At 54.4% G+C, this 25,583-nt stretch overlaps 1 protein-coding gene and 1 long non-coding RNA gene across 3 annotated transcripts; one reads left to right on the forward strand and one right to left on the reverse strand.

Moving 5' to 3' along the window:
- Positions 1–1,248: 1,248 nt before the first annotated feature.
- Positions 1,249–25,581, reverse strand: LOC135281024 (uncharacterized protein C15orf39 homolog). 2 transcript variants are annotated; one of them, XM_064389517.1, is made up of 4 exons: positions 25,497–25,581; positions 3,359–6,397; positions 2,951–2,984; positions 1,249–2,750 (listed from the first exon to the last, which is right to left on the reverse strand). In XM_064389517.1, the coding sequence occupies exons 2-4, from the start codon at positions 6,348–6,350 to the stop codon at positions 2,747–2,749; spliced, it is 3,030 nt and encodes a 1,009-aa protein (XP_064245587.1). In that variant the 5' UTR covers positions 6,351–6,397; positions 25,497–25,581; the 3' UTR covers positions 1,249–2,746. The 2 variants fall into 2 exon arrangements, with proteins under 2 accessions (XP_064245587.1, XP_064245588.1); XM_064389518.1 differs by lacking the exon at positions 25,497–25,581 and having other exon boundaries at positions 3,359–3,845; positions 3,951–6,350.
- LOC135281040 (uncharacterized) lies at positions 6,689–24,461 on the forward strand. The gene is made up of 6 exons (XR_010347814.1): positions 6,689–6,826; positions 17,041–17,168; positions 21,590–21,748; positions 21,865–23,497; positions 23,604–23,676; positions 24,377–24,461. It is a non-coding gene; the product is annotated as an uncharacterized LOC135281040 (long non-coding RNA).
- Positions 25,582–25,583: the final 2 nt, after the last annotated feature.

Below are 25,583 nucleotides of genomic sequence, written 5' to 3' on the forward strand. Positions count from 1 at the left end.
GCAGCAGGAAGGCGCTGCAGCACGGCCGGCGGGCAGGGACAGCCCGGCGGGCAGCAGGAGCCGGGGCTGTGCCCGCAGCCCCTTCCCTCCCGGCACGGAGCATCGTTCCTGCCCGCAGGGCAGCAGCGGCGCCCGGGGCTCGGCGGGGCCGCCCTCGGCTCCTCTGGGGACAGGCACGGGGACAGCTCAGCTGTGGAGAGGGACAGCACAGAGTTAGGGGGGTCCCTGCAGCTCCCACACCCCAGTGCCCAGCCCATTCCCAAGCTTCCCATCCCTGAGCTCCTCATTAAATCCCTCCCTGCTCCCCAGCAGCCCCCCAGCTCAGGAAAGCCTGTGCCAAGCCTCAGCACCTCCTGGGAAGCTCCCGGGGCAGCACAGGCTTGTGAGCAGCCCTGGGCTCAGACATGACCTCACTCCCTCCCTGCCCCAAACACCCACCGTGGCCCCAGAGCCCTCCCCAGGCAGGGCCAGGCCAGCAGCACCCCTCACCTGGCAGCCCCCAGGAGCAGAGAGCAGCCAGGGCCAGCCAAGGCCTGCCTTTTTTCTGGGCACCCAGGGGAGGCTGTGCCTCTGCTCCAGCTGCTCCCAATTAACGCACAAACTCATCTGCCCTCCCCCAGCTGAAGCTGGAGGGGTTTCAGCTTCCTTCTGCTCCTCATGGAGCCCTTGGCAGCAGCAGCAGGGGGGGTGGGTCTGTCCCTGTCCCTGTCCCTGTCCCTGCAGGCAGGATGATCCCCAAACCCTGCTGATGCTCCCCAAAGCTCCCTGGCTGTGAGGCTGTGGCAGTGTTCACCTGCTGGGCTGCACAAGTGGGGCTGACAAAGGTGGATTGCAGCCCTTGGCCTTGGGGTCAGGCAGATTCTGTGCCTGATGGAGGCTCCCAAGGGGGAGGGTCTCAGGGGTCCCCCCTGGCTCAGCCCAGGCTGCATCCCTGAGCACCCAGACTCTCCTGCCCAGTTTCTGGTGCCCAGACATGCAACAGCACCCTCCTCCCAGGCTGTCACCCGTGGGGTTTGTGCAGGCTGGGATGTGCTCCTCTGAGGGCATCCTGGATGCTGGATGCAGCCTGCAGTGATGGGACAGAGCCTGGGCTCAGCACTTGTGTCTTGTTGCAGGGAGAAGAGGGCAGTGCATGGGTGGGGGATCTGGAATCCCTCCAAGCCCAGGAAGGTCCCCTTGTGCCCGTGCTGGGAAGCAGGGAGAGAGGCAAGGCATGTCTGGAAACAAGTCAAACTCACTTAAACCAGGTGAGGCAACTCTTCATATTCTTATCAAAAAATTAAATAAAGGGAAGGAGCTTTCTTCCCTGGAACCTTATATATGTACAAAAACAACATTATTAACAAACACTGCTTTCCAAATCACTGTGCACAGGCATGGAGTGGTGGGGGGGAGTGAGGAGAACAGCAGCATCCCCCTTACCTGTCCCATCCACTGCCACCCCATCCCCCAGGAAGAAGAAAACCAGGAAGGCACCCACAGAAATCTCCCAGTAGCAAACACACCTTTTGGCTAAAATAAGTACAGTGTGGGTAGGGTCATTTCCACCCAACCCCATCTTTTTAGCTTAATAAATATTCCCTGTAGTGAAATAAAAAATTGAATAACCCTTGTTTTGTTCTTCCATACCCTGCAGCAGCTTGAAGAACACCTGAGCGATGAGTTTTTAAGGCCTCTGCTGTGTACCCTGCTGCACCCCTGGGTGAGGGGCTGTCCATTAGTCCTGGCATGCCCACATCCCTCCTGGCATGCCCATAACCCTTTGTGATGAAAGGATCCCTCCTTCCAAGGTCTGGCAGCATCATTGCCCTCTCTGCCCCTTCAGGGGCACCAAGGTGGTCCCTAAATGTGCATCTCCCACATTCTCCTTTGGGTCAGGATCTGGCATGTGAACTGGTTTTCGTTTCTTTAAGAGTCTTCAAATCTTTCTTGCAGCCTTTTAGTTTAAATAGAAAGACTCATATAAATTACTGTATTTAAAGAAAAAAACCAACCCAAAACACATGACCTGAAGGCAGCAACTCCTTATAAAGGTTAATCCAGAACATTTGTAAAATGTCTTAATTTAAGAGAAAACCAACTTAGTCCTGGGACTATGGAAGTCACAATTCCTTGCCCTTGCTGTTGTGCCAGGCCTTTATGGCACTTTAAAGGTGAAAATCCCAGAGGAAGGGGATGTTTATTGGGAAAGGCATGGACAAAGCAGGAGGGGGAATTCAGAGGAGGTGGTGGGATGTCGTCCCTGCAGTTCATTTTTCCAAGGCTGGGAACGGTGCTGTGGCCATTTCCATGCTCCTCTTGCTCCAGCTCCACTGGAACTCCAGCCATTGTCTCTCAGCTTACCAGGGCAATCACGGATTTCAGCAGGAGATATGCTGAAAGATGATCCATCCAAAGAAAAGCAGCTCCAGCTGCTGTGAAGGGCTCGAGCCCATGGCCGTGGGCCCAGATAACCCAGCAGCAGCATCGCTGTGTGCATCCCTGGAGCACCCCTGAGCTGTTCTCCAGCATCCCCAGAGGGTCCCTGCCAAGGTATCAGCATCCTGGAGGATCCTGATGGTGGTGGGAACTGAGCACGTGCCTGCAGGGCTGCTGGTGGTGTTGGCATCCACAGCTCTGAGGACTCGGGACCTTCCCTTTCCCGTCACCATTTGGCTGTTGCCCTTGGCACATTCCTCAGTGCCTCCTTTCCCTTGATCTTGTGGCTGTTGCTTTGCCATCAGCTTTCAGTGCCTCCATGTCAGGGCTACCTGGGAGAGGAAGGAGTGGTTAGGGAGAGCAAGCTCCAAATCCCAAATATTCCCCACTCCAGCCTGGCCCAGGGAGTGGAGCCTCCCCAGTCATCCCCAGATGCTCATTATCATATGAAATCCACACACATACACCTCCACAAAACGACAAACAAATGTCATAAGGTCCTATAAACCCACGTGGAAGAGGAGTTACTTACTTGGAAGGCTGCTGGCCAGTCTCTGAGCTTGAACCTGGAAGAAATAAAGTTGCTGTTAATGGCCTTGAGCAGCAACAAAAGGTTATCTGGACACAACAGTGAAGTCACGAGCTGGATGGGAGAGCCATGGGTGGCAGGTCTGACACTGCGCCCTTGGATAGGCAGAGGTGGCCTGGAGCTGACTGAAACCTCCTTGAAATCCCCAGGATGAGTTTTCTCCCTTCCACCTCAAACTTTCCCCCTCCACAGCCCACAGAGGAAAAGCTGGACAGAACCCTCGGTAGGACAGCGATGCTGAGGCATCTCTGGATGCTCCCCAAGAGCAGCAGCACCTGGAGGGCAGCTGCAGCTGCAACAGCCCTGGCAGAGCTCCAGGGACCCATCCCCAGGAGACTCCAGGCTACCTACCCAGCTGCTGCTGGATGGAGCTGTGCCAGTGGAGGTTGAGCAGGTCAGGGTAGATTTCGGGAAGCCGCTTGATGGCCAGGAGCTTCAGCATGCGGGAGGTGCAGCTCTTCAGCTCCAGCTCCCTCAGGTGCTTCTCCTCGGAGAGCGTGGTGGGACGCAGCTCCACCTTGTGCTTCTGCAGCACTTGGTCCACGAAGCTGCCGGGCAGCTTTGGGAAGAGCTTCTCCTTCACCACGTGGATGGGGATGAAGATGGCTCCCGCCCGGACCACGTGCGGGAAAGGGCAAGCGGACGTGAAGGTCTTCAGCTGGGAGAGCAGTTTGCTGAGGAGCGCGGCCACGTCCTGGAAAGCCAGCCAGATCTCCTTGCCGTTGCTGGCCTGCTGAGGACTGGCAGCCTTGGAGCCGTTCTTGGGGCTGGGCAGGGATTTGGCCATCTCTCCCAGCTCTGCTGCCAGCTCAGCCTTCTTCAGCCACTGCCGCAGGAGCTGCGGGGAGGAGCGGGACACCGAGCCCGAAATGGTGTCACACAGCAAGGTGTGCAGGGTGCTGAAGTAGCGCCCCGAGGGGATCCCTGAGGGGACAACACCAACCTTCTTGAGCACCAGCACCTTCTCCTCCTCTGCACTGGAGGGGCCTTGGGGAAGCACCAGCTGAGGAGGGTCTGGGGCCAGGATGATGCTGAGCTGGGGGCCAGGCGGGGGCAGTGGGGGGTTGCTGGATGGACAGGGGACTGGGGGAGCTGGTGTGGGGGTGCTGCTGGGGGGGCTGGGCTGGGGGGCTTGAGAGCTGCCATCCTGCTGGGGGGGCTCAGTGCTGGCCGGGAGGGAGGGCAGCACCTTGTATTTTTGGAACATGAACTTGGCTGAGCTCTGGAAGTTGCTCCTGTCCCCTGAGTCCGCCTCAGGCACCCGAGGCTGTGCTCCCTCTCCCAACCCCTCTTTCCCTCCTGCAGCCTCTTTCTCCACCTTTTCCTCTTGGTCCAGTGTCCCCTCCCCACACCCACTGGCTCTCTGGGTGTTCCCAGCTTCTAGCAGTCTCTTCTTGAAGCTAAGGTCCAGCACTGTTTCCTTTGGGGGCAGCTCCTCAGTGCCCACCCTGCCTTCCTGAGACTCCAGCTCTTGGGGCACAGGCTTTGGCTTTTTAGGGATGCTCCTGTAACAGCTTTCCTCTTGGCTCTGCACTGCATCAGTGCCCTTCCTCAGGCTGGACACCACTGAGACGTCTCTGAGGGCAGCAGGCTCCTGGCTGCCACCCGTGTTTTGGGGAGAGGAGTCCTCCCACTGATGGTTCTTGCAGAACAGGATGGGGTCTGTGCCCTTGGCCTTCTCCAGGTACTCCTGGTAAGGTGCCAGGCTGAAGACGTTGTGGATCACAGGCATGGGTGGGGAGGATGAGGAAGCCTTGGTGTCCCTCAGCTCTTCCAGCCCTTTGATGGGGGTCACGGATGGAGAAAGGCAGATGAGCTCCCTGGCTGGATCCTTGACCTTGCAGGCATTTCCTTCCCCTGGTCCCCCACAGGGGGTGTCCTGAGGGGCCAGGCTGCTGTTCCTCTTCTCTGGATACAGGGCCTCCTCCTCCCCTTGCCTGGGTTTCTCCCAGCTCCCTGCTCTCTCAGGAAATGTCTCAGTGAGCCCACCGGAGCCCCCAGAAAGCCTCTCTGGGCTGCAGACAGGCTGGAAGGCGCTGCTGTGCCTCGGTGCTGCTGCCCACTGCGGGCTGTCTGCCCTGTGCTGCTCACAGCCCGGCTCCGTGCTGGGAAAGGAGCCGTGGAACACGGATGCATTGCCCGGGCTGAGGGCAAAGCCTGGGTACCCGCTGTTCCTGGGCAGCTCGGCATCCCTGGGGGGCTCAGCATCCCCCAGCACTGCCCCCAGCCTGGCACCCACTGTCCTGGGCACGTAGGGCTCCAAGGGGCTGGGAAAGAAACCCCTGGGCTCCTGGGACTTGAGGTAGGTGCTGGGAAAGGGCTCCCTACTTCCCACGTAGCCAAAGCTGGGCAGGGCACTGGGCTCCCCCACAGTGGGAGCTGGGGCACAGTGGTAGAGGGGGCCAGGTCTGTGGGGTGACAGCGGGTATGGAGGGGGTGGGAAGCACATTGCTGACCTCTCCTGGATCACTGGGCTGGCGTCAGGTGGCTGGAGCTTGGGCCAGGGCTCCAGGCTGAGGCTGGGGACCTCCGGCACCTTCTGGCTGTGGGCAGAGGGACAACTTGCTTCCAGGAACGGGGAGCTGGGGGGTGGCCCATACTTGTCAAAGGTGACACAGTAGTGGGGTAAGGTGGCTGGGGAAGTCAGCTGCTCCCTGGAAGGCAGGGCCAGGCTGGAGGGCAGCGGCAGGAGGCTCTGGTCAGCACCAGTACCACTCCTGTGGGGCTCGCTGGGGTGCAGAGGATAGGCGGCAGGGGGCAGGGCCCAGTTTGCCTCCCCGGGTCGCTGCTGCAGGCTCTCTGTTTGTGTTCCCAGTAGCAGAGTCATCCTGGGAGCCAGGAAGGAGGCAGGGGCTCCGTACACCGGCTTGGGGATTGCTAGAGGAGCTGCCTTCTTCACCACTACTGGCTTCTTCACCGGCAAGGGGCACCTGGGACTGTCCAGCTTCTTTCTGGCCATAAGCTGCTCCTGGCTCAGGCTGTCCTTGCTCCTCTGGGTGTCCGGGGGCTGCAGCCTGGTGCCCGGGCTCTCTGGGGGGTACAGCAGGAAGCCCAGCAGGGGCCCCTCGGCCGGCACAGGCTGGCCCAGGGCAGCGGGGCCGTGGTGCAGGTAGGTGGGCGTGGGGCTCCAGCCAGCCGGGGGCTGCTCGGGGCCCTTGGGGCTCTGCAGCGGGCAGGCAAAGTAGGAGCCCTTGTAGCTGAAATGGTTTTCAGAGGCAGGCTGGGCCACGGGGCTGCACGTGCCTGGGATTTTGCTGGGCAGGAAGCTGGGGGCGGGCTCCAGGCGAGGCAGCTTCTTGAAAATCACGGGCCCTGCAGCCTGCGAGCGCCGTTTGGAGGCCATTTACACGTTGGTGCTGGTGTCCCCACAGGAGAGGTGAGCTGGCCTTCCTGGAAAAGACAGAGAATGAGCCATGAGCAAATCAAGTCCCCACAGCCAGCAGCCTGGGATGGCACAGAGTGACAGAGGGTCACAAGCCACCACATGAGGTGAGGGTGTGGTGGCTGACAGCAGGCCTGGAGGCCTCGCAGTTATTAGATAACCCTAACTATAACTTGACCAGTCCAGGCCGTTGGGAAACCAGTCTTGGCCGTTAGGGATGCAGCCAGCTATTGGCCAGAAAGCCGGGTGGTAACTAAATTCAGCCAATCAGGACCAACCATGCAGGATTTCTGCAACTATATAGAGGCGTCATGATCCGCTAGTAGAAGCAGGGGTCCTGATGTTTTACCAATCTCAGAGTGCAAAACACACAAGGCAGAGGACTGTTGGAAACACCTCATGTGTGGAGATGCAAGGCTTGGCTCCATTTTCAGAAGGTTGGTTTATTATATTATGATATATATTATATTAAAATAATACATTAAAACTATAGTAAAAGAATAGAGAAAAAAGATGGATCAGAAAGTTAGAAAGAACAAGAACAGAATGAATAACAAAATCTTGTGATGCTCAGAGTCCGATGCAGCTGCATCTGTGATTGGCTCTTAATTAGAAACAACTAACATGCACTAATCACAGATGCACCTGTTGCATTCCACAGCAGCAGATAGTTATTGTTTACATTTCTTTCCTGAGGCCCTCATCTCCTCAAGAGGGAAAAATCCTAGCAAAGGATTTTTCATAAAATATCATAGCTACAGGGGACTTTCAGTTTAATGACGGCAGTGCACTTTTACTGAGTGCCAACAACAATTACGCGACAGAGAAGAGAGAGAGATATAAAGAAAACAAAGTAAAGGAGAGGGAGAGAAAAGGGGGTATAGCTACCAATGGAGAGACGAAGTTCTCATGGTCCAGCCAACAGATTAGTCTTCATTCCATGGGAGATCACCAAAGTTACCTCAGAAAGTTACTTATTTATAATCTTTGCCTAAAGAGAGTGACGTATGGCCAAGAGGTGTGGAAATTCATGGGCTATTGTGATGGGACCTGCTGCTCCATGAAGCAGGTGTAAGCGTACAGAAGAAGCCACTGTGTACCAGTCCCTGCTCGAAGCAGTGTACCGTGGCAGCACAGCAAGCACACCTGAGAACAATCACTTGGCGAGCTTCCACCTCAACCAGGCCAGAACTCCAGTCGGGATCTTCAGGATCTTAGTCTCTGTCCTTGCGACGGTCGTGAAGCAAATGAGGGAAACTTTGGACCGTCTCTTACAAAAGGGATCTGCATGCAACAAAAATTTGCTGTTGCCAAGTGAACCTTGAGTGTCGTGTCGTGCGTCCACCTTGACTGTAAGAGGTGGTGATGCCCAACGTGATGGGCAGCAGCTTGCCCCACAGGGAGCGGGGAGATGGAGCCTAGCGGAGAGGCAGCCGCGTGAGCTGCAGGAGTGATAGAGCTGCAGAGAGTCCAGACCATTGCAAATACAAGAAGTGTCCACTGGGAAAATGGGGACTCAAGTCTCATTGGAGAAAAAGGCTGTTTTACAGGTATGGACCCTCTTTTCATGCAAACCAGGATAAAATATTGTGAACGGCCTCTACAAGCCTTGCTGTCATGATGTAAGAGGCATGGACTGGGCACAAGCACGGAAGCTGCTTTTAATGTACAAACAAGGGAGCAGGCTGGTAATCTGACATTTGACTCAGCCTCATGAGGCGACAAAACAACTAAAGACTTTTAAATGACCTGGCGTTTGGTACTGGACACTTTAAAACAGATAAAAGCCAAATGGAGGGCAAAAGCCACAGCTGAGGCGCTGTGGGCACACCCACTGGATCGTCCCGTAAGCATGGAGGGCTGGGGGAATCCAGGGCAGGAGTGAATGCCACCTGAGGCGTGCGGGCAGAGACGATGGGCAAGAAACCAACAGGGGAGCAGCCACTACCAGAGCCCCCTGTCCACCGTCCCCCCGCCAGCAATGCAGGCGTTTGTGCAGCACCTGAGCCTGCCCGTGTTGTGGCCACCGGAGCCATCGCTGTGCTCTGCATTGCTGTTAACAGGCTCAGCCCTGCCTGCAGCTGAGTGGGCAGCTCAGCCGCCGCTTGGCACACCACCAACGGCATGAGCAGAGCCCAGAGGTCAAGCAGTGCCCAGTGCTGCAAGGGAGGTTGCCAGTGCCCGGGACTGCAGGACATGGTACCCTGCTGCACAGCCAGGGCTTGGGAAGCCCAAGGAACGCTCTTCATTATTAAACTCACAACATCCTAACAGGGGGAACCTAAGCTGTCACACTCTTGCCAACCCGCGAGAGGACGCTTTCATCGCACTACCATCAGTCACCATCTCTACCTACAATCTGGTCAGCTTCTGGAGGCAGGTAAAGCTGATTGCCATTGCCGATGGGGATCTCAAAGGCGCGGAAAAGATCTCTGTGTCCATGCCTCCACTGTCATCAGGTGGCTCAAAGCCTATGGGTGGGATGATTGGAGCTTTCCCGGTGCTGAGATGCGACCGGACCACACCCTACAAGCATGTTTCCCTCAAATGGCAGGTTCTCACTGAACTGCAGCAGCCAGCCGCCAAAACTGCACTGTGATCTCTGGCAGTAGCAAGGATGTTACTGTTTCTCACTGCCAATGAGACGGCACCTTCTGATATCAAACAGACAGCAAAGCTGCTTGGTACCCCAGTTCAATGTATGATGTTCGAGTTCACCTGGCAGTGATACACACAGGATCAAAAGCAAGCACAATTTAGAGGTACCGCAGCAAGATCCACGCTTTGGAGCTAGGGTTTCTCAGCTTATGGGGCTCATACCAACTCAGAGGTATTCCATGATCAAACAGGGCCCCACAGAACCATACATGCAATTCATAGAGAGGACACGAGATGCCATGGAAAAGCAAATAATAAATAATGATGCAAGAAATCAATAATTGAAAAGTGGCATTGGATAATGCAAATGAGGACTGCAAAAAGGCTATAGATTTGTTACCAAAAGAAAATCCATCCTGAAATAAACTAATTTATGCATGCGCTGAAGTTGGGACTGAATCAGATAGTATTGCTTTGTTAGCTGATTCTGTCTCAGTTTGAAAGACAGGTGTCTGCTAATGAAGGCAGATGCCTCCCTTGGAATGGAAAATGTAAACTCCACCCCTCCAAATTATTACATTTTAGAATTTAAGGGGCTCTCAGGCAAAGATATGAGAATAGGAATAACAGTTCTTTACTGGTATGTATAAATTTAAAAAACCCCTACAATTTAATAGGAATATTAAAATAAAATGCAGTAGTAAAAAAAAAAACAAAACACTTGACAGAGTCAGAATACGATCTGACACCCTGTGAGTCAGGGTGCTGGTAGCAGTCCAATTAAGTGGTGGCTGCACTCCTCCTGCAGTGATAGGTGTGATTCTGTTGGAGCAGGGATCCTGTAGAAGGGTGAATTTTCCTCTGAAGGTCCAGTGGTAGCTAGAAGGGTCTGGTCTTCCTCTGGGAATACAGTGGGAAAAGGCGGCTGTGGTGTTTCATGTCAGATTGTATCCAGGCAGGAATGCTTGGCTCCTCTCCCTGGGTGGAGCATCTAACAATGGGATAAGGGAATTTTATCAGCCATGCAGGGACACTCAATGGCCATTAACACAAGGTATCTCCCCAAGGGAGGATGGGTCATGGAAGAGATAAAGAACCCTGCCCCACCTGGCTTTAACAGACAGTAATAGAATGCATACTTTTGGTGACATCTTGCATTGCAACCTAAAACAGATTTTTTTGCAGCTGCTGTTAACACACCAGTGTTATGGCTGCAGGCAACAAGCTCGCGTGAAAGTGAACTGTCCCTGTAAGTCTAACCCACTGGGGACATTTCAAAAGCAGAGGCATGACAGTTTTTAAAGTTTAACAGTTTGTAAGCAAGTTAAATGCTATTTTCTTTGTTTGTATAATTGGGTTATGAATGTGAACAGTGTGGGCATACCACCCTGAGAAGCCATGCTTGATGGCTCTTGGACATGCTTAAAAAATCCTTTTTGATGGTATGTGGAATACACAACAACTGGTAAGGCCAGATTTGAGTTGGAGTTGGATGCAGAGACTCATCTGACCTAGGCTTATTATTTGTGTCAATTATTTTGGACACTGTGCAGTGTTTGTCATCCTGTCTGCAACGGGCCCTGCAGGAGATGACAAACATTGCTTTTGCATTTAAAAACAAAAAGGGGGAACTGTGGTGGCTAACAGCAGGCCTCCAGGCCTCACAGTTATAGATCACCCTAATTGTAACTCAACCAGTCTGAGCCCTTGGGGAACCAGTCTAGGCAGTTAGGGATGCAGACAGATATTGGGCAGTAAGCTGGGTGGTAACTAAGTTCAGCCAATCAGGACCAACCGTGTGGGCTTTCTGAAAATGCATAAAGGGAACTGCAATTAAAAAAAATTCCTGCTGCCACATGAACCTTGAGTGTCGTGTCATGTGTCAGTCTCGGCTGCGACGTGAGGGTAACCCAGGTTCTTGTTAATTGATCCCTTGGGGCTGATTAGAGTGAAACAATGCTGAATAAATGGTGTTTATAAATATATATACACATATATACAAATATGGAGTTTATTTTAGAACAATTTGGTTGCAGTGGTGCTGTTTTGGTTATTATATACTGTAATAAAGCAATATAAAAGCAAAAAAAATGCCTAAGAAAAAGAAAGGGAAGGAAAGAGTAAGAGTAGAAAGATCCCAGCACTCATGGACCTTCCAACAAGACTGGGAGGTTACAATTCCACTGTGATGATCTCCCTGGGGTGAAGGAAGTGCAGGAAACACAAAGTTCTAGGGGTTAATATAATGCTCAGGCTGGGTGGGAACGCCCAGGTAACTCCCCTGGGGCAGGGAGTTTTAATCTGGATGATGTAACTCTTCAGATCATGGGACACCTGAGTGTATTTGTTTGCTTGTGACACAACTGCTTGTAGGTGCAGTTAAGAGACCAATTATGGCTCATCAGAGGGGATGAATATCTGCAGGCTATCTTTGAGTGTCCCAATAAGGGGAGTTTTAACAGCTGAGCCATTAGTGCAGGGACATTGGCAGGACCAAAATCACCATCCCACTTGGCAGGATTTGTCTCTGATCAGCCTCTTCCCTTATCTTGTCCAGCAGGGAACTGCAGCCTGGGCTGGGGGTGTGCCCCTCTGAGCTTGGGCACTTACTGTAAATGCTCCATTCTTTGAGGCATTAACCATTAACATTCCAGCCTCTTACACCACCCGACTCAAACATTCCAGCAGTTCTCTTCCCAGGCTAAGTTTGTTTGCGACAAAATTATACTTCTGTAGTATAAAAAGCTTTTCCCCCATAATTCTTTTTGCCAAGTAAAAAGAGTAAATAAACTTAGCAAAAATGAAACTCACTATGTACAAAAGTTGTTTGACCAATATTTGGTCTTGAAATGAGTTACTTTGGATGAAAACACAAAGAAAACAACTATAAATATAATAATGTCTGATAATCTTAGCACAAACTTTCAGTGCATCAGGCAGGCCTCGGATCAGCACAGGGAATCTTTGCCCATCCCAGGCCATTTCCACAGGGGAATGTCACTGCAGCTCCAATACCTGTGTGTGCATTAATTGGAGATGCACAGTCTGCTGTACAATTCTACAGCGTGGCCGGTCGTGAGGGTTTTAATTGTGCAGGGATCACCCCTTCCCACAGGATCCCACCCTCCCTGCCAGTGGGGGGAGTCCTGGCAGGCTGGTGGGGTATCCCTCCATCCCTCTCCTTGGAAAAGCCCTGGAAAACTCTGGCTGCTTTGGTTCACAGCCCAAAGAGCATCTGGAGCAGGCAGCAGGGAGCAAAGCTGGGTCAGCTCAGCTGAGGAGCCAGCAGACACAGACACAGAGTGCCCAAAATTCCCATCCCCGGCAGCACCCAGTAAAGCAGTGTGAGGTGTTTACCCCAGGCAGCAGCTCAGCCTCTCCTCAGGGCATTGGGGGCTGCTGTGGGCTGGGGCTGGCCCGCAGTGACAGGAGGTGGGTGCCAGCAGGTGGAGCTGGCAGCCTGTCCCAGCACAGCCCTGCACCCCGAGAACCCCAAGTGCTCTCTGGGCATCAGCTGCCATCACCCAGCGTCTCCTGAGCATCCCACTGAGACACCTGCCCATCACCTGAGCCCCAGGAGCACCACTGGACCATGAGCCAGCATCCCCCAGCATCACCTGAGCATCCTGTACCCAAGCAGCCCCAGCACAAACCTGAGCACCACCCAGCACTCTCCCAGCACGGCCAAATGCCAGCCCCTGTCACCCAGCAGGGCCCAGCAACCCCAAGCCCAGGAATGGACTTCCTGCAGCAGGATCTCCTCCATTTTTGGGTGTTTTTTTTTTCCTTTTGCGGCAGCGTTAGCAGAGAAGCCAAGGAGGAAATGGAGGAAGAGCACGTGCAGATAAGATAAAAGCCACATCAACAGCAGGGGAAACAGAGCAGATATGGAGGGAGACTTGTGGGGGAGATAAGGGAGCGAGCCACTGGTGCTGCTGCAGCTTTGCTGGGAGGGGACCAGAGCTTCCCTGCTCACCCCAAAACAGCACAGCTGAGGCTGCACACCCCGCCGAGCCTTCCTGGTGGGTTTCTCATGCAAGCTTCAACAACTGATCTCTCCCCAGGAAGGACACTGCTTCCCTGGAATTCCCTGGAAACCCCCATGGGAGCCGCAGTGCTTCCCTCCCTGCTTGCTCCCTTGGAAGCAGCTCCCCCACATCATTTCCAACAGTTTTATCCTCAGGATAAGTGCCTGGGGTCATTCCCAAGATGTGCAGCACCAATTCATTTGCCAGCGCTTAGATCCAGGAAAACAGCAGACTTCAAATGGAAGCAAGCTTGAAGAAAACCCCGGGGTGGGTTCTTTCCTTCCAAAAGGGATCTCTTGGGATGGTGGTGTTTAAATCCATCTCCCTGGGAGATGCTGCTTGGGAGGGCCATGCAGGCATGGGACCCCTTCTCAGCAGGGACAATGTTAGGGGTGACAAGCTGGGACAGAAATCCAGGATCTTGTGAGTCCCGAAGTTCCCCCACTGCTGCTTCCCCTTCCCCGAAGCCCCGGGATCTGCAGCTCCCCACCGCGGGGATGTTGTGACACCGGCCCCGCTGTCACCACGGGATCGGTGACGCCACCCGGCACGATGCACTTGCCCTGTTTCACCCGGCTCCGAGTTAAATTCTGGCTGGAGGGCTGCAGAGCAGGACGAGTGATCCCACTGCAGGGCCGGAGACGGGCACAGGGATTGTCTGACAGGGCTGAGCTCACTAACCAAATTCGGGAGAGGGGCTCCCTCTCTCCATGAAATCCACAGGGACTTTGCCCAAGCAGTGCCATCCCCACAGCTGCGCCTGGCCAGGAAAACTGCTCTGCTTTTGCTGTCACCATCAGCCTTTTCCCTCTGGGAATGTCCCAGCCAGCGGGCCGGGAGAGGGACACGTGGGAATCAGCGCTGGGGGGATGCTTGCAAGGAGCCCAACACACGCAGCCGGGAATCCCGAGACCCTACAGCTGCCAAAAGCAGCGGGTGCAATAAACACACCCCGTTACTCCTCTTTTGTAATATTCTTTCCCTTTTCCCCCTTCCCTCTTCTCAGGGCTTTTTCCCACACGGGGCCGTTCGGCCGGGAGGGAGTAAAAGTAAAACCAAGCGCGGAGGGAACACGGGCCGCCAGCAGCGAAACCTCCCTGAGAAGCTCCCGCGGGAGCCTTGGCTGCCGCCTTCGGCTGTGCAAAGGACTCGGGAGGGCTCCCGCTCCTCCCCGGCCTGCCAAGGCCCTGGGCAACACCTCACCCTTCTCTTTCTGCCCGGTGTGTCCCCAGCGGGGCACGCAGGCTCCCCGCAATTCCCTGCCCGGGGTGCGGTGCCCGCAGCGGGAGCCTCTCCCCGCAGCCTCCCGCCTCCTCCATCGCCGCGGGATCCAAATCCAGCCGCCAGCTCCCGGCCAGCCCGCAGCCATCGAGCTGGAAGAACATCTCCCAAAGGCGCCGGCAGGCAGCCAGCCCAGCCCCCGAGTGCTGCGGCACGGCGGTCCCGGGCTCTCCCGGACTCCGGCGGCAAGGAGGCGGATTCCCCCGGCCGGCTGCAGTCCCGCTGCCACAGCCTCGGGCGCTTTGGCATCCTGCCCACGAGGGCACCGCTCCCATGGCCGGCGGGTTCCGAGGAGCTCACCGGCATCGCTGCCCCGAACTCCGGGCATTTGAGGGAACCAACAAGAGGCCTCGGCGGTCCCGGCACCCTCATTCCACTTCTTGTCCCTTTTCCACCAAGTTTGCAGCTCCCCAGCTTCTCCCAGGCGGGCAAAGCCCAGCCGGATCCTTGCCGTGGACCGAGCCAGCTGCTTTTTAAGGCAGTATCCCTCTGGAATGCACGCACCGAGCCACGGCTGCTCTGAGATTAAACTTGAATCCACCCCTCTCCCCCAAGGAATACTCACTTTTATTTAAAAAAACCCAAAACTTCACGGAGCAATCAGCAGTCACCAGAAGGGCTCAGTGACTGCGTCCCCTTCTGCTTGGGGGATTAAACCCCCTCCAAAGTGCATCGATCCCATCCCGGCCCATCCATGTCACTCCCATCCAAGGCTGGCCACGGGCACGGCCGGGAGCCCCTCGCTGCTCGCAGGCCCTGGCCAGGACACGAGCTGTGCATGTGGCAGGGCTGGGTGGCCCTGGCCGTCCTTCTGTCCCCTCGGCACAGCCGCGGCCACCGCATCAGTGTGGCCAACGCTGCGGCCACCCCCCCGAGAAACCCCTGGCAGCACTCGAGCTGCTCACGCTGTCAATCGCCGCACGATGCAAAGTGGCCAGAAATGGGTAAAACCCCGGGATGCGCAGCCCGCAACCCGTTTTCCCTGCACGGCCCCGGGAGAAGCAGCCGATGGCGAGGAAGGCGTGCAGGGATCCCCCTGCTCGAGGCTTTCACCGCCGGCCGGGGGTGCCCCCGCCCCGCTGCCCCGCATCCCTCCGCTGCACCGCGGCTGCGGGGACGCGCATCCCGCGGGCCCGCACTCACCTGCGGCTGCGGCTGCGGCGCGGGGCCTGCCCCGGCGCATCGCTACGGGCTCGGCCGGGGCTCGGTGCTACGGGAACGGGGGGGCCGCTGCTCCTCGGCCGGCAGCCCGCGCTGCGCGGAGGAAGTGGGAGGAGGAGGAGGAGGAGGAGGTGGAGAAGGAGGAGGGCTGCGTGTGCGTGTGGGCCGGCCGGAGGAGGGGAGGGGACGGGACAGGACAGCAGAGGACAGCCCAGACACGTGTGCGCTGAACTGGTCTGGGTCTGCCCCTGAGCTGGGACTCTCGGGACGGGGACATCCCCCGCGTTACATGGGGGGACGCCCGCAGCCGGGGAGCCGCTGTACGGGGGGGTCCCCGTTGCAGCGAGCCCCCCGTTATAGAGGAGGCGCCGCGTGGGGAGCCCACGGTGGTGGTGGGAGCGTTATGAAGGGCAGCCAGCATTTTACGGTGCCTCATTTAGGGGACCCCCATTTTTTGGAGTCCCCAGTGAAGGGGCCACCATTTCAGGCAGTCCCCATTAGGAACTACCCTGCTATTTAGGGAGGAGTGACTTTAATAGCATTCTCCTTACAGGCAGTGCCCATTAGGGAGGTGCCCCCAATAAGGCACCCCAGAAGAGAGGACCCCCATCGAGGGGACCCCGATGCAGGTGTTGACGGCGAAGTCGCGGCTCACGGCAGGTGCTGTGGCTGTGGGACACCGAGGGCTCGGTAACAACTCCGTGCCGCCCAATCAATCCAGTTTAGGGGCTCCACGGCCGCCTGGGTAACTAATTGTTCAAAAACGCGTGCACAGCTCACCCCGACAGCAAAGACCTTCATATGTAACATTTTCTGATGAATTGGCGCCGCTTAATAAAGGCGTGTATCATCTTGAGCCACGAGGGCACCTCAGGCGGAGCCACCCGCCCTGTATCCGGGTGGATAACAACGTGTGCTTCTCAGAACTCCACCGGTGTTACGGAGTTTTATTTCCTAATTTCGGTGACACAGCAGTCCCCATGAGAGGATCTCCCATGCACTGTGGGGATTCCTGTGAAACAGGAGCTCCCCCCTCACAGAGCGCAGAGGAGCCTTCCCCAGGCTGAGCTCACCGGGATGTGGCCGGAGGTCCGGCTCTGGCCGGACACAACTCCCTGTGTCCACAAAAAATCGCTTTCCCATCTCGTCTGCAGAGTCAGGGATCCGCTGGCAGCCCGGGGATGGCTTCTGAGCCCCCTCACGGTCACTCCCCGGCCCAAAGCAGAGCCCCTCCTCCTGCATTTAACCCCTGCCAGCCCCAAGCATTAACACGGAGCGTTAATCTAAGGAGTCGCGTCTGGAAAAGTCCATGCAAACATTCCCAGACTAATCATTAACCCTCATAAAAGGCACGTAAATATGATTAACCCAGTGACACAGATCCTGGGAGATTAAGTGCGTTGCCCAAGGCCGTGGAGTGAAGCAGTGGCAGAGGCTCAGCTCCCTCAGGCAGTGAGAAATAAGGATTTCTAAGCGAAAAAGAAATAATTCCCCTTTTTCACTACTTCATTGAACAAAGACCGAGAAAGCAGGGTTTGAAGTCTCCTCTCCTTGGCCTCACAAGCGTTATTTTCCACTTACAGCTTTAATTTATAGCAGTTTTGTGGCAGCAGCCAAGAAAACAAGGATCTGGGAGGAGCAGGCGTGGAATTCCCAGTCCCTTGGCACCAAAGTTTACACACCACTGCTTTGTCTGGAGCTCATCGATCAGGTGAGTGCAGGTGCTGCCATTAATATTCTCTTTGGTCAAATGGTAATGCAATTAGAGAATAGTTATTACATTCAATTATGAGATGTTACATATTAGTGTGCAACACAGAATAGTTAATATATATTAAAAAAAGCAAATGGGTGGATAATACAAGTTGTTATTTAGAGTTATAGGCATTAAAACTATCAGTGTTAATTTTGACCTGACTGAACAGAATCACAATTCCCACAAAATGGCAGATAATCCCTTTTAACTTCACTTGGCTCATACATTTACACAACTTTACTCAAGAAACACCTTTCCTCATCCTGCTTTGGCCACATCCCTGCTGCCAGGCATCCAGCTGGACTGTGAAAGCTAAATTTCAACAACATTTTCTCAATCTTACATTTCTCTGGTGCAAAGAGGGGAGTTTCTACCTGCTGTCTCAGCAAATACCTGCTGTTTTGTTCTTTCTCCTGTGAATTTCCTTCCCTCAGCTTCCCGGGCCTTAGCGACTCAGATGATCTGAGCTGCTCCTTGCTGAGGCATCAAACCTGCTGGAACAGGAGACACCAACTTAAAAAAAAACACCCCTCATTATTTAACTTGAATTGTTTTATTTTTATGTTAATTTTTAAAGACTTGGGAGCGTCTTTGGGGATAAGGTAGGTGGTGATTCCCACTCAGGCCATGGCCATTCCCACCCTTTTTGCCCTTCCAGCCATCAGCATCCTCTCTATTTGGTACCCAGTGATGGGAGCAGCCCCAGCATCCCCACAGGGTTGCTGTGAGCCCAGGGAGGTGAGGATTTGACTGATTCAGTCAAATTTTGGCTGTGTGGTTTTCAATTCTCTTTTTGAGGCTTCTCAGCATCTCTGTTCAATCTGTTGTTTGCTCCCCCAGGAAACCTGCTGGCTTCACGTTGTCACTGCCTGCAGGGTCCCCAAATTCCATGTCCCTGTGGGCTTCACCCTGGCAGACACAGGGATGTGGGGGCTCCAGGTAGGATTGCTTCCAGGCAGCACCTGGAGCTCACTGCTGCTGCCCAGCCACACCACTTCTCCCATACCCCAAAAAGGGCTGGTTCTTGCCCCAGCTTTTGCCCCCCAGTTTGTCCTAGTGCTAATTAAGCCCCCCAGTAGGATTTAACCCCCTCTAGGAGGGCAGAACCCAGAGTGATGCTGGCCAGGGCTGGAGTGATGGAGAAAGGTGGTGGTTCCCAGCTCACAGGCCTGACATTGCCTCTTCCTGTGGCACATCTGTCCAGGAACATCTACCTTCATTCCTTTTCCCTCTTTTTTCCCCCCTCTTCCCCATAAAGTCATGCTTTAGGTTCAAGAGAGATGAGCTACAACTGATGCCCTGGTGACAGGGAGAGGTGGCACTTAAAGGTCACCTGCAGCTTCCCTGGTTTTAAACACAGCAGCCCTCCAAAATGACCTTGGGTTTGCTCCTAGGGATCAGACTGCCTCACATCATCTGGCAATCCCCCAAATTATCCAACAGAGCCAAAACAGAGATGGTTTCTTGGCTCAGGAGCCATTTGGAAGGGAGTGGGAGATGGATGGGGTCCATCCATCTCCATCCAGCTGAAACATGTCCCACAAATGGAATGAAGGCAAATCCTCTTGGTCCCCAAAAAATCCCCAAATTCCATCCCACTGCATGAAATCTGGGACACCAGCACCTGTTCTCTGTCCAAGAGGACAAGAGGGAGCTTTATCCCACCCCACCATCCCCAGGGCTCCTGCCAGGGACTTCCCAGCCTCGTTAGCAGCTCTTGCCTTGAGACATCCTTGGTGGTAGCAGCACCCCTGATGAGGCTCTAATTAGAGAGCTAATTGGAATAAGAGAGCTGTACAGACAGTCCCAATGCACAGCCGGCTGCAGGAGAGGGACAGAGGAAAACAGGGAAGAGATGGAGTGGTGGGGGGAACATTAAGGAGGGTTATAGGGAGGGCTCCCAACAGCTGCCAATTTGTTAAATTTAAAGTACACTTATTGTGAGGAGAAGGATCCAGGTTTCTTCATCCCACACATTTCTTGTGGAGCCAAGAAGGAGTTGAAGCCTTGGAAGCTGCCAGCTCCTTCCAAGCCTCCAAGTGACTGCTGGCAGTGAGAGAAGGAGACCCAAACACCCTCTGAAATACCCACTCCCTCATCTCTCTCTGTCCTGGAAATCAGATCACATGCTCTGAGAATTTTTTGGGGTGGGTCTTTACAGCTTCTCCCAGCCCTCTTTGCTCTGGATCTCCTTCTATGAGAGATATTCTCCTTCTAATCTCTCTTCTTCTTTTCTAAGATCCCCTTTTAGGTTGAACTAGGAGAAAATTCTGTCTGGAACTGCATGATTTTTGGAGTCCCTTACAACCAAAACCATTCTATGACTCAGAAAATATGGCGTGGGCAAGTCTGGTTGCTCATCCAACATTTTCCCAGCTTTATCTCCTTCAAAACTTTGATTTGGGTCCTGCCAGGGCTTACAGTTCTTGGTAAATAAATAAAAATCCTAAAGTACTCTGCTTGCTGCCCCAGGAAAGCAATAAAGACAAGGCCCAGCAACCCAGAGATGCAGATACCTCATTATCTCTAGATAATTATCCATAGGTAATGAGATATCCAAGCCCCAGCAAGAGCAGAGTGGGAATAAATCCCCAAGGAACATGAAAGATCATCACATTCCTGCCCAGAATCAAGGAATCGAGCAGACCCCACCAGCCAAGAGGGTTTTTCTCTGCTAACTCATTCCCTCAGCAAGCTGCTCTCCAAGGAACACTGAAAACAAAACTAATCCTGTTCTCCCAGGAGGAGGAATCCAAAAATAACCCTGTGCATGAATGAGCAGCACAAAGCCAAGTGCTGAGGCTCGGGTTGAGTTTGGGAGCTGAAAGCTTTCCAGCTCCATGTTCCCACTTGAATTACTGCCCGGGCATTCACACGCCGTTCCCGCACTTCATTATCAAAAAGCCGTGGTGTTTCTTTGTGCTTTCGTTTCCCAGTACGGGATGTGAAATCCTGCAAAACCCTGGGGAGGATGCAGGGAGGGAGAAGCTCCTTGGAGCAGCCTGCAGGCTGATGGAACCCATCCAAAGTCGAGGAGAGTCACTTGTGCATTGGGACAAGGGCCTGGAGTCCACAGCTCCAGCGCTGAATTCCTGGCTGGGCTTGCTAAGCTTGGCACGTTTGGATGCTCCTCTGTGGGAAGTCCTGGCACAGCGGCAGCACTGGGGGTGCTCCTGACACGCTCCCTGCTCTCTCAGCAGGCAGGATGCAGGTGCTGGGGTGGCTCACCTGCTCCCTGCCTGCAAGAAGGAAACACCCCCAAACCAAAGATGGATCCCATGGAACATCCAGGCCAGTCCCACAGCAGTTTCTCACAAGCATCCTGGGGCATGAGAGAAGACCTTCAGCAGGAATCTCACACCCAGGAGCAGGGATTCCTGGGCTGGGATTCCCCTGTGAGCCCCACCTCCACATCCTGCCCTTCCAGAGGAAGCAGCCCCTACCTATGTCTGTTCCCTGGGCACCTCCAGGGACACCCCAGCATTCCTGGTCCAGAGGAAGAGAGCAGCCAGGGCAGGGAAACCACCTTGCTCAGTGCTGTGTGGTGAGGAACAGCCCTGTGGTCCTGCAAGAGCCTTGGGTGCAGTGACAGCTGACTCAGGGAAGCTGCCGAGCTGCCCCAGCTCTGGCCAGCAGCAGCTGTGCAGTCCCAGCCACAGAACTCCAGGAGGAGCACAGAGAGGAGGCAGCCCCGTGCCCAAACACCCCTCACCTCCCTGGGCTCCCAAACGAAGCTGAGTCCCTCTGTGGGGACAGCAGCAGTGCCCGTGTCTGGGAAGCTGGCCTCAGTGGCACAGCTGGGACTGGGGTGCCATCCCTGCCCTGGCTGCTGGCCAGGGGGCCCCACATCCCTGGGGATCCTTCCAGAGGCTCTGGAGCCATGGCTCTCAGGGAAATGCATCCTAATAAGCACCATGATGTAACTCTGAGTAAGCCTTGCAAGGGATCAGCCTGAGGAAGCTGCTGTTTCTTACCTCTTTTCTTCCCCTCCCTTTGTTTCTGCTCTGGTTGAGGTCAACCAGACTGAACTCTGCAACACATGGACCTTCTTCTCCTTCTCCTCCCACCTGTGGCCTCACTCCCAAAGAGAATCCCTGTGTCTGTGCCAGCACAGATGCTGCTGCCTGTACCTAAAGCTCTGGAATGGTTAATTAATTTATTTCTACATGATTCCCAGTGTGGGAATGGCTACAGGTCTCTGTAACATCCCTGGACTCTGTCTCCACCAGTTATCTCTGATGTCCATGTGTTTGGTGTTCCTGCAGGCTATCAACCCATTAGCTGCTTCCCACACATCCAGTGCCCACAAGCCTCCCACGGATGCATCAAGATGCTCCGCTCCAAAAGTCTTTAAAACAGTTTTTGTTCTCTCCTAGCTGGGGTCAGGAGGAGGTTCACCTCTCCAGGGTGTTTGCATGGCATTGCTGTGGAATCTCCTGCATTCCTTAACACTGTGTGGGAGGACAGGCATGGAATTGTGAGGAATCTGACCATTTTATTCCCTCTCCGGCCCGCAGAAATCACTGTCAATCCTGGTAATGCTTCAGTTTTCTGCAAGGCTCCCTGGGCCTGGGCTGGCTGCAGTGCTGCTCTGCAGGCTGCTCTCTTCCCTCCAGGGGATGGTCCAGGGTGGTCTCTCCTCTTCCTCTAGGCACCGCTGGGGAGGAGGACACCAAGATGGATGAAGGTTTCCCACTGAGAAGAGCCAAGCCTCTCTGGGAACCCCAAGGAGCAAAGTGGAAGGTATCAGGAGCTAATGGACTCCTGGCTACACAAAATCCCTGGAGCTCAGAGGCTTTTGCTGTGCCAGCAGGGAGGTCCCTTTCCTGTGGGATCATCTCTTCTCCCTCCCCGCTGGTGCTGAGCCTCTCAACTGAGTTCTTCCCAGTTGGCTCCACTTCCCCCAGCAAGCCACGAGTGTCACTGCTGCTCAGCAACAAAAAGTGGTGATACAGGTTATAAAAATGTTGCAGTAAGTAGAAAAATCATAAAGAAAGACTTCGTAAAATCAGGCCTGCTCTGGCTAGCCTGTCATTTCTTCTAAGGCACTTTGCAAGTTCCCATGTGAAAGCAGTCCTGTTGTGAGCAGTTTGTTAGCATAACAATCTATTTCTAGGTGAAAAACAACTGGCACCTGTATAAACTGTTTTTATACCATTAGATAGGAAAATGAAAACTATCTCTCACAAACAACTTTTTCTGCACGTACACCCCGCGGGTTTGAGTGACTAATCAATACAGAACAACAACTTGTTACTAACCAATAATTGGCAAGAAAGCTACTAATCCACTGGAGTCACACACAAGGTCTGTAAAACTGTATAAAAAGGAGTTATGTGAATAAAGAATGGGCTTTTTCCACCATGAAGAAAATGGAGTTCCTTGTGATTTATTCCCATATAAAAACACCAGAAGTGATGGGAAAGGGGTGTTTCCTCCTGGTGAGACATCTCCAAGAAGCTCCATATAGGAGGGGATGGTCCAGGAGGCCAACTGGAGCTTCACCATCCTCCTCTCCTGGGTGGCTTGGCCTGAGGATTCAGCAGAGAGAGCAGAGCATCCACATGATCTGCCAGGGTGGATTCAGGCTCCTCTGCTCCAGTCTGCAGCCTAATTGCTGAGGTGGGACCAGGAAGAGGAGCCTTCTGTTTACTCACATAGTTTCAAGGTGAGTAACACACGCTGGGCCCAGCTCTGGCTCTGTGGTGCTGTCAGAGTGAGACCTTCCCCTCGCAGCTCCCCCAGCCCCTGGGCTGCCAGGGTGGGCTGGAGAAGCTCTCAAATGGAAGGGCACAGGGCTTTGAAACCCCTCCTGCACCATCCCAGAGGGCTGGGGGCCACAGAACTCTCCTCGCCTGGCACTGAGGATCTCTGTCCTCTTTTCCTCCCCTTCCTCCTTCCTTTTGGCACACAAGGTGCTGCTTTGATGCCCTCATGAGACAAATTTTCCACCGGTAATAGATCCTTGTGATAACAGATCCTTGTGGTCACCCCCGTGACTGGCTCATTCTTCCCAGGGGCTAAATCCTGGTTTCTTCAGCTCCCTTCAGCCACCTTGGGAAAGGGGATATCTTGTTTCCTTCATGACCACCTCTACCAAATAACCCCCTCCTGCTCAGGCCTGCCAGTCCTGACCCTGCAGCTTGGCTGACCCTTGGCCAGCCTGTCCTCAGGAACTGACTGCTCCCTGACCCTTGGATGTGGGATCAACACCTCGCTGATGGGTTTCCTTCCTCCACAACCACTGGCTGAAGCAGAGGATCCCAGGAAAACATCAGACCTCAGTGAGCTTCTACACCCAGCAGAATGAGCTGGCAATGGTCTTGGTGTCCTGGGTGGCTTCCTCTTCCAGGAACTGCTTTTTAAGCTGCCCTCTTCCTCCCCTGTCAGGAGAAATCCCACGGAGAAACATCTTTGGACATGCTGGATGCATTGGATGGTGCTGGGATTTGCACAAGAGGCAGTGAGTCACCCTCTCATCACTTATCTTCTCTGGACTCATGAGGATATCACAAACCTTGGTCACTCTGCCCTTGGTGCCCTTCCCAGCCTGTTTCACCACCGTTCTCACAGCAACCTGAGTTTTCAAGGAAGTGGGCTGGGGACAGCGACTCTTCGAGGGTGTTTTCCAAGGAAAGCTGCTGGGGGAAGGATGCTCCTGGGATTTGGGAAGCCGCCCTTGTTTGCGGGGCTGCGCAGGGTGTGAGGAGCCCTGGCTGGGAACACGGTGTGCTCTGCAGCCGCCGGCAGCGGGAGGTGCCGGTGGCTCCGGGGGTTATTGCTGCAGCGCTGAGCTAAAAGGGATTAGCACCGCGAGCTTGGGAAACGGCCGGACCCTCTTGCCGAGCTGGAGTGGAATTGCAGCAGGAGCACCTCGGAGAGCCCGAGGCCACGGGCTGGCAATCACCGCCCCGGCAGGCTGGGACACCTTATTGCCCTCGTAAAAACCTCTTTTCACTCATCAGGCTAATGTGGGTTTTGGCTGGAGTAATTAGAGCTTCATAAAGGGCCCACTCGCCTCCCACTGTCACATCCCCGCTGTCCCCAACCTCCCCCTCGCTCCGCCCTCAGTGCCAAGTGTTTCCTTCTCTGCGGTAAGAACGAGGAAAAAATCCCAACCAAACCCCACAAAAAGGCCACTTTCCCCCCTTTTTGTCTTGCAGCTAAGCCTGAGTGCAGGGAGCTGCTGGAGCAGGGTTTTGGCAGCAATGCTGCTGGCCTGTCCCGTTGTAGGAGCTGAGACAGCCGAGCCTGCCAAGCACTGGAGAGCTGGGGATGAACCTGAAGCCGTTCCTTGAGCTGGGAGCCAGCCAAGCTCTACTGGCCAAGTGTCTTCTTTATTCCCTTCTAGGCTTTTTCCATGCCTGGGTGTATTTCCACAGCATGGAGATGGGTGGAAAATTACTGGTGATGCTCCAGTGCCAGGTCCCTGCCCTGGCAGAGGTGAGCTAAGGCTGCGTGTTCACCCAGGGAACTTCTCACCACGGGATGCTGCTGGGGCTGCAATGCCTTGAAGAACCAACTAAGTAGTTTAAAAAAACAAAAAGAAAGCTATTAAAAAGAAATAAATATTATAAATATGTCCCTTTTTTTTTTCTGCTTGAAAATGTTTCTCTGAAGAGATCCATCCATGCCAGCTCACTGAAGTTTTTGCAGCCCAACAGCTGTCAGGGTTCTGCTCCTCAGAAGTATCGTGAGAAAGTACAAATACATCCCAAACAGAGCAGATAAACCAGGATAAACAGTGTGCACCAACATCCACAGCCCCAAATCCCTGTGATCCCACCCCCAGGGAGGAAAGCAGCAGTGGCAGAGAGCTTGGGATGACAGGGAGCACCTGGGTTTGGTGGGATGGAGGGATGGAGGGAGGGAGGGATGGATGGATGGATGGATGGATGGATGGATGGATGGATGGATGGATGGATGGATGTTTAGAGGAGCAGGGAGCAAACTCTGAAGGTCTCCTTTCTGCTCTCCAAGGCATGATTCACAGCCCACATGCTGCTCCTCCGAGGAAGCAGAGGCAAGACCACAATCTTCCTGCTATGGGAAAACCCCGACTTCAACACGCAAACCAAGGAGCTGAGGTTGGGGTGCTGCATCCCTGGGAGCTGGGAGCCTCCATTCCAGTGTGGTTCCCCTCCTCCAGGCTCAGGGATGCTCATCTAACCCAGTTCCCTCGAGCCAGGACTGGTGGGAGGGATGGAGCATGCCCTGCTCACATCCAGGTCATTGGAAAAATCCCCTGGGCTGGGACAGAAGCAGCACATGGACATCACCTACCTCAGACTGCTGAGCCTGGCCTCTCCCCTCCTCTGCAGTGGCACCTCCAGCCTTCCTCTTTTTCTCCTGAAACTACTGATTTGGCCT

Source organism: Passer domesticus, chromosome 14 (genome assembly GCF_036417665.1).
Source record: "Passer domesticus isolate bPasDom1 chromosome 14, bPasDom1.hap1, whole genome shotgun sequence".
NCBI classification, from domain to species: Eukaryota; Metazoa; Chordata; class Aves; order Passeriformes; family Passeridae; genus Passer; species Passer domesticus.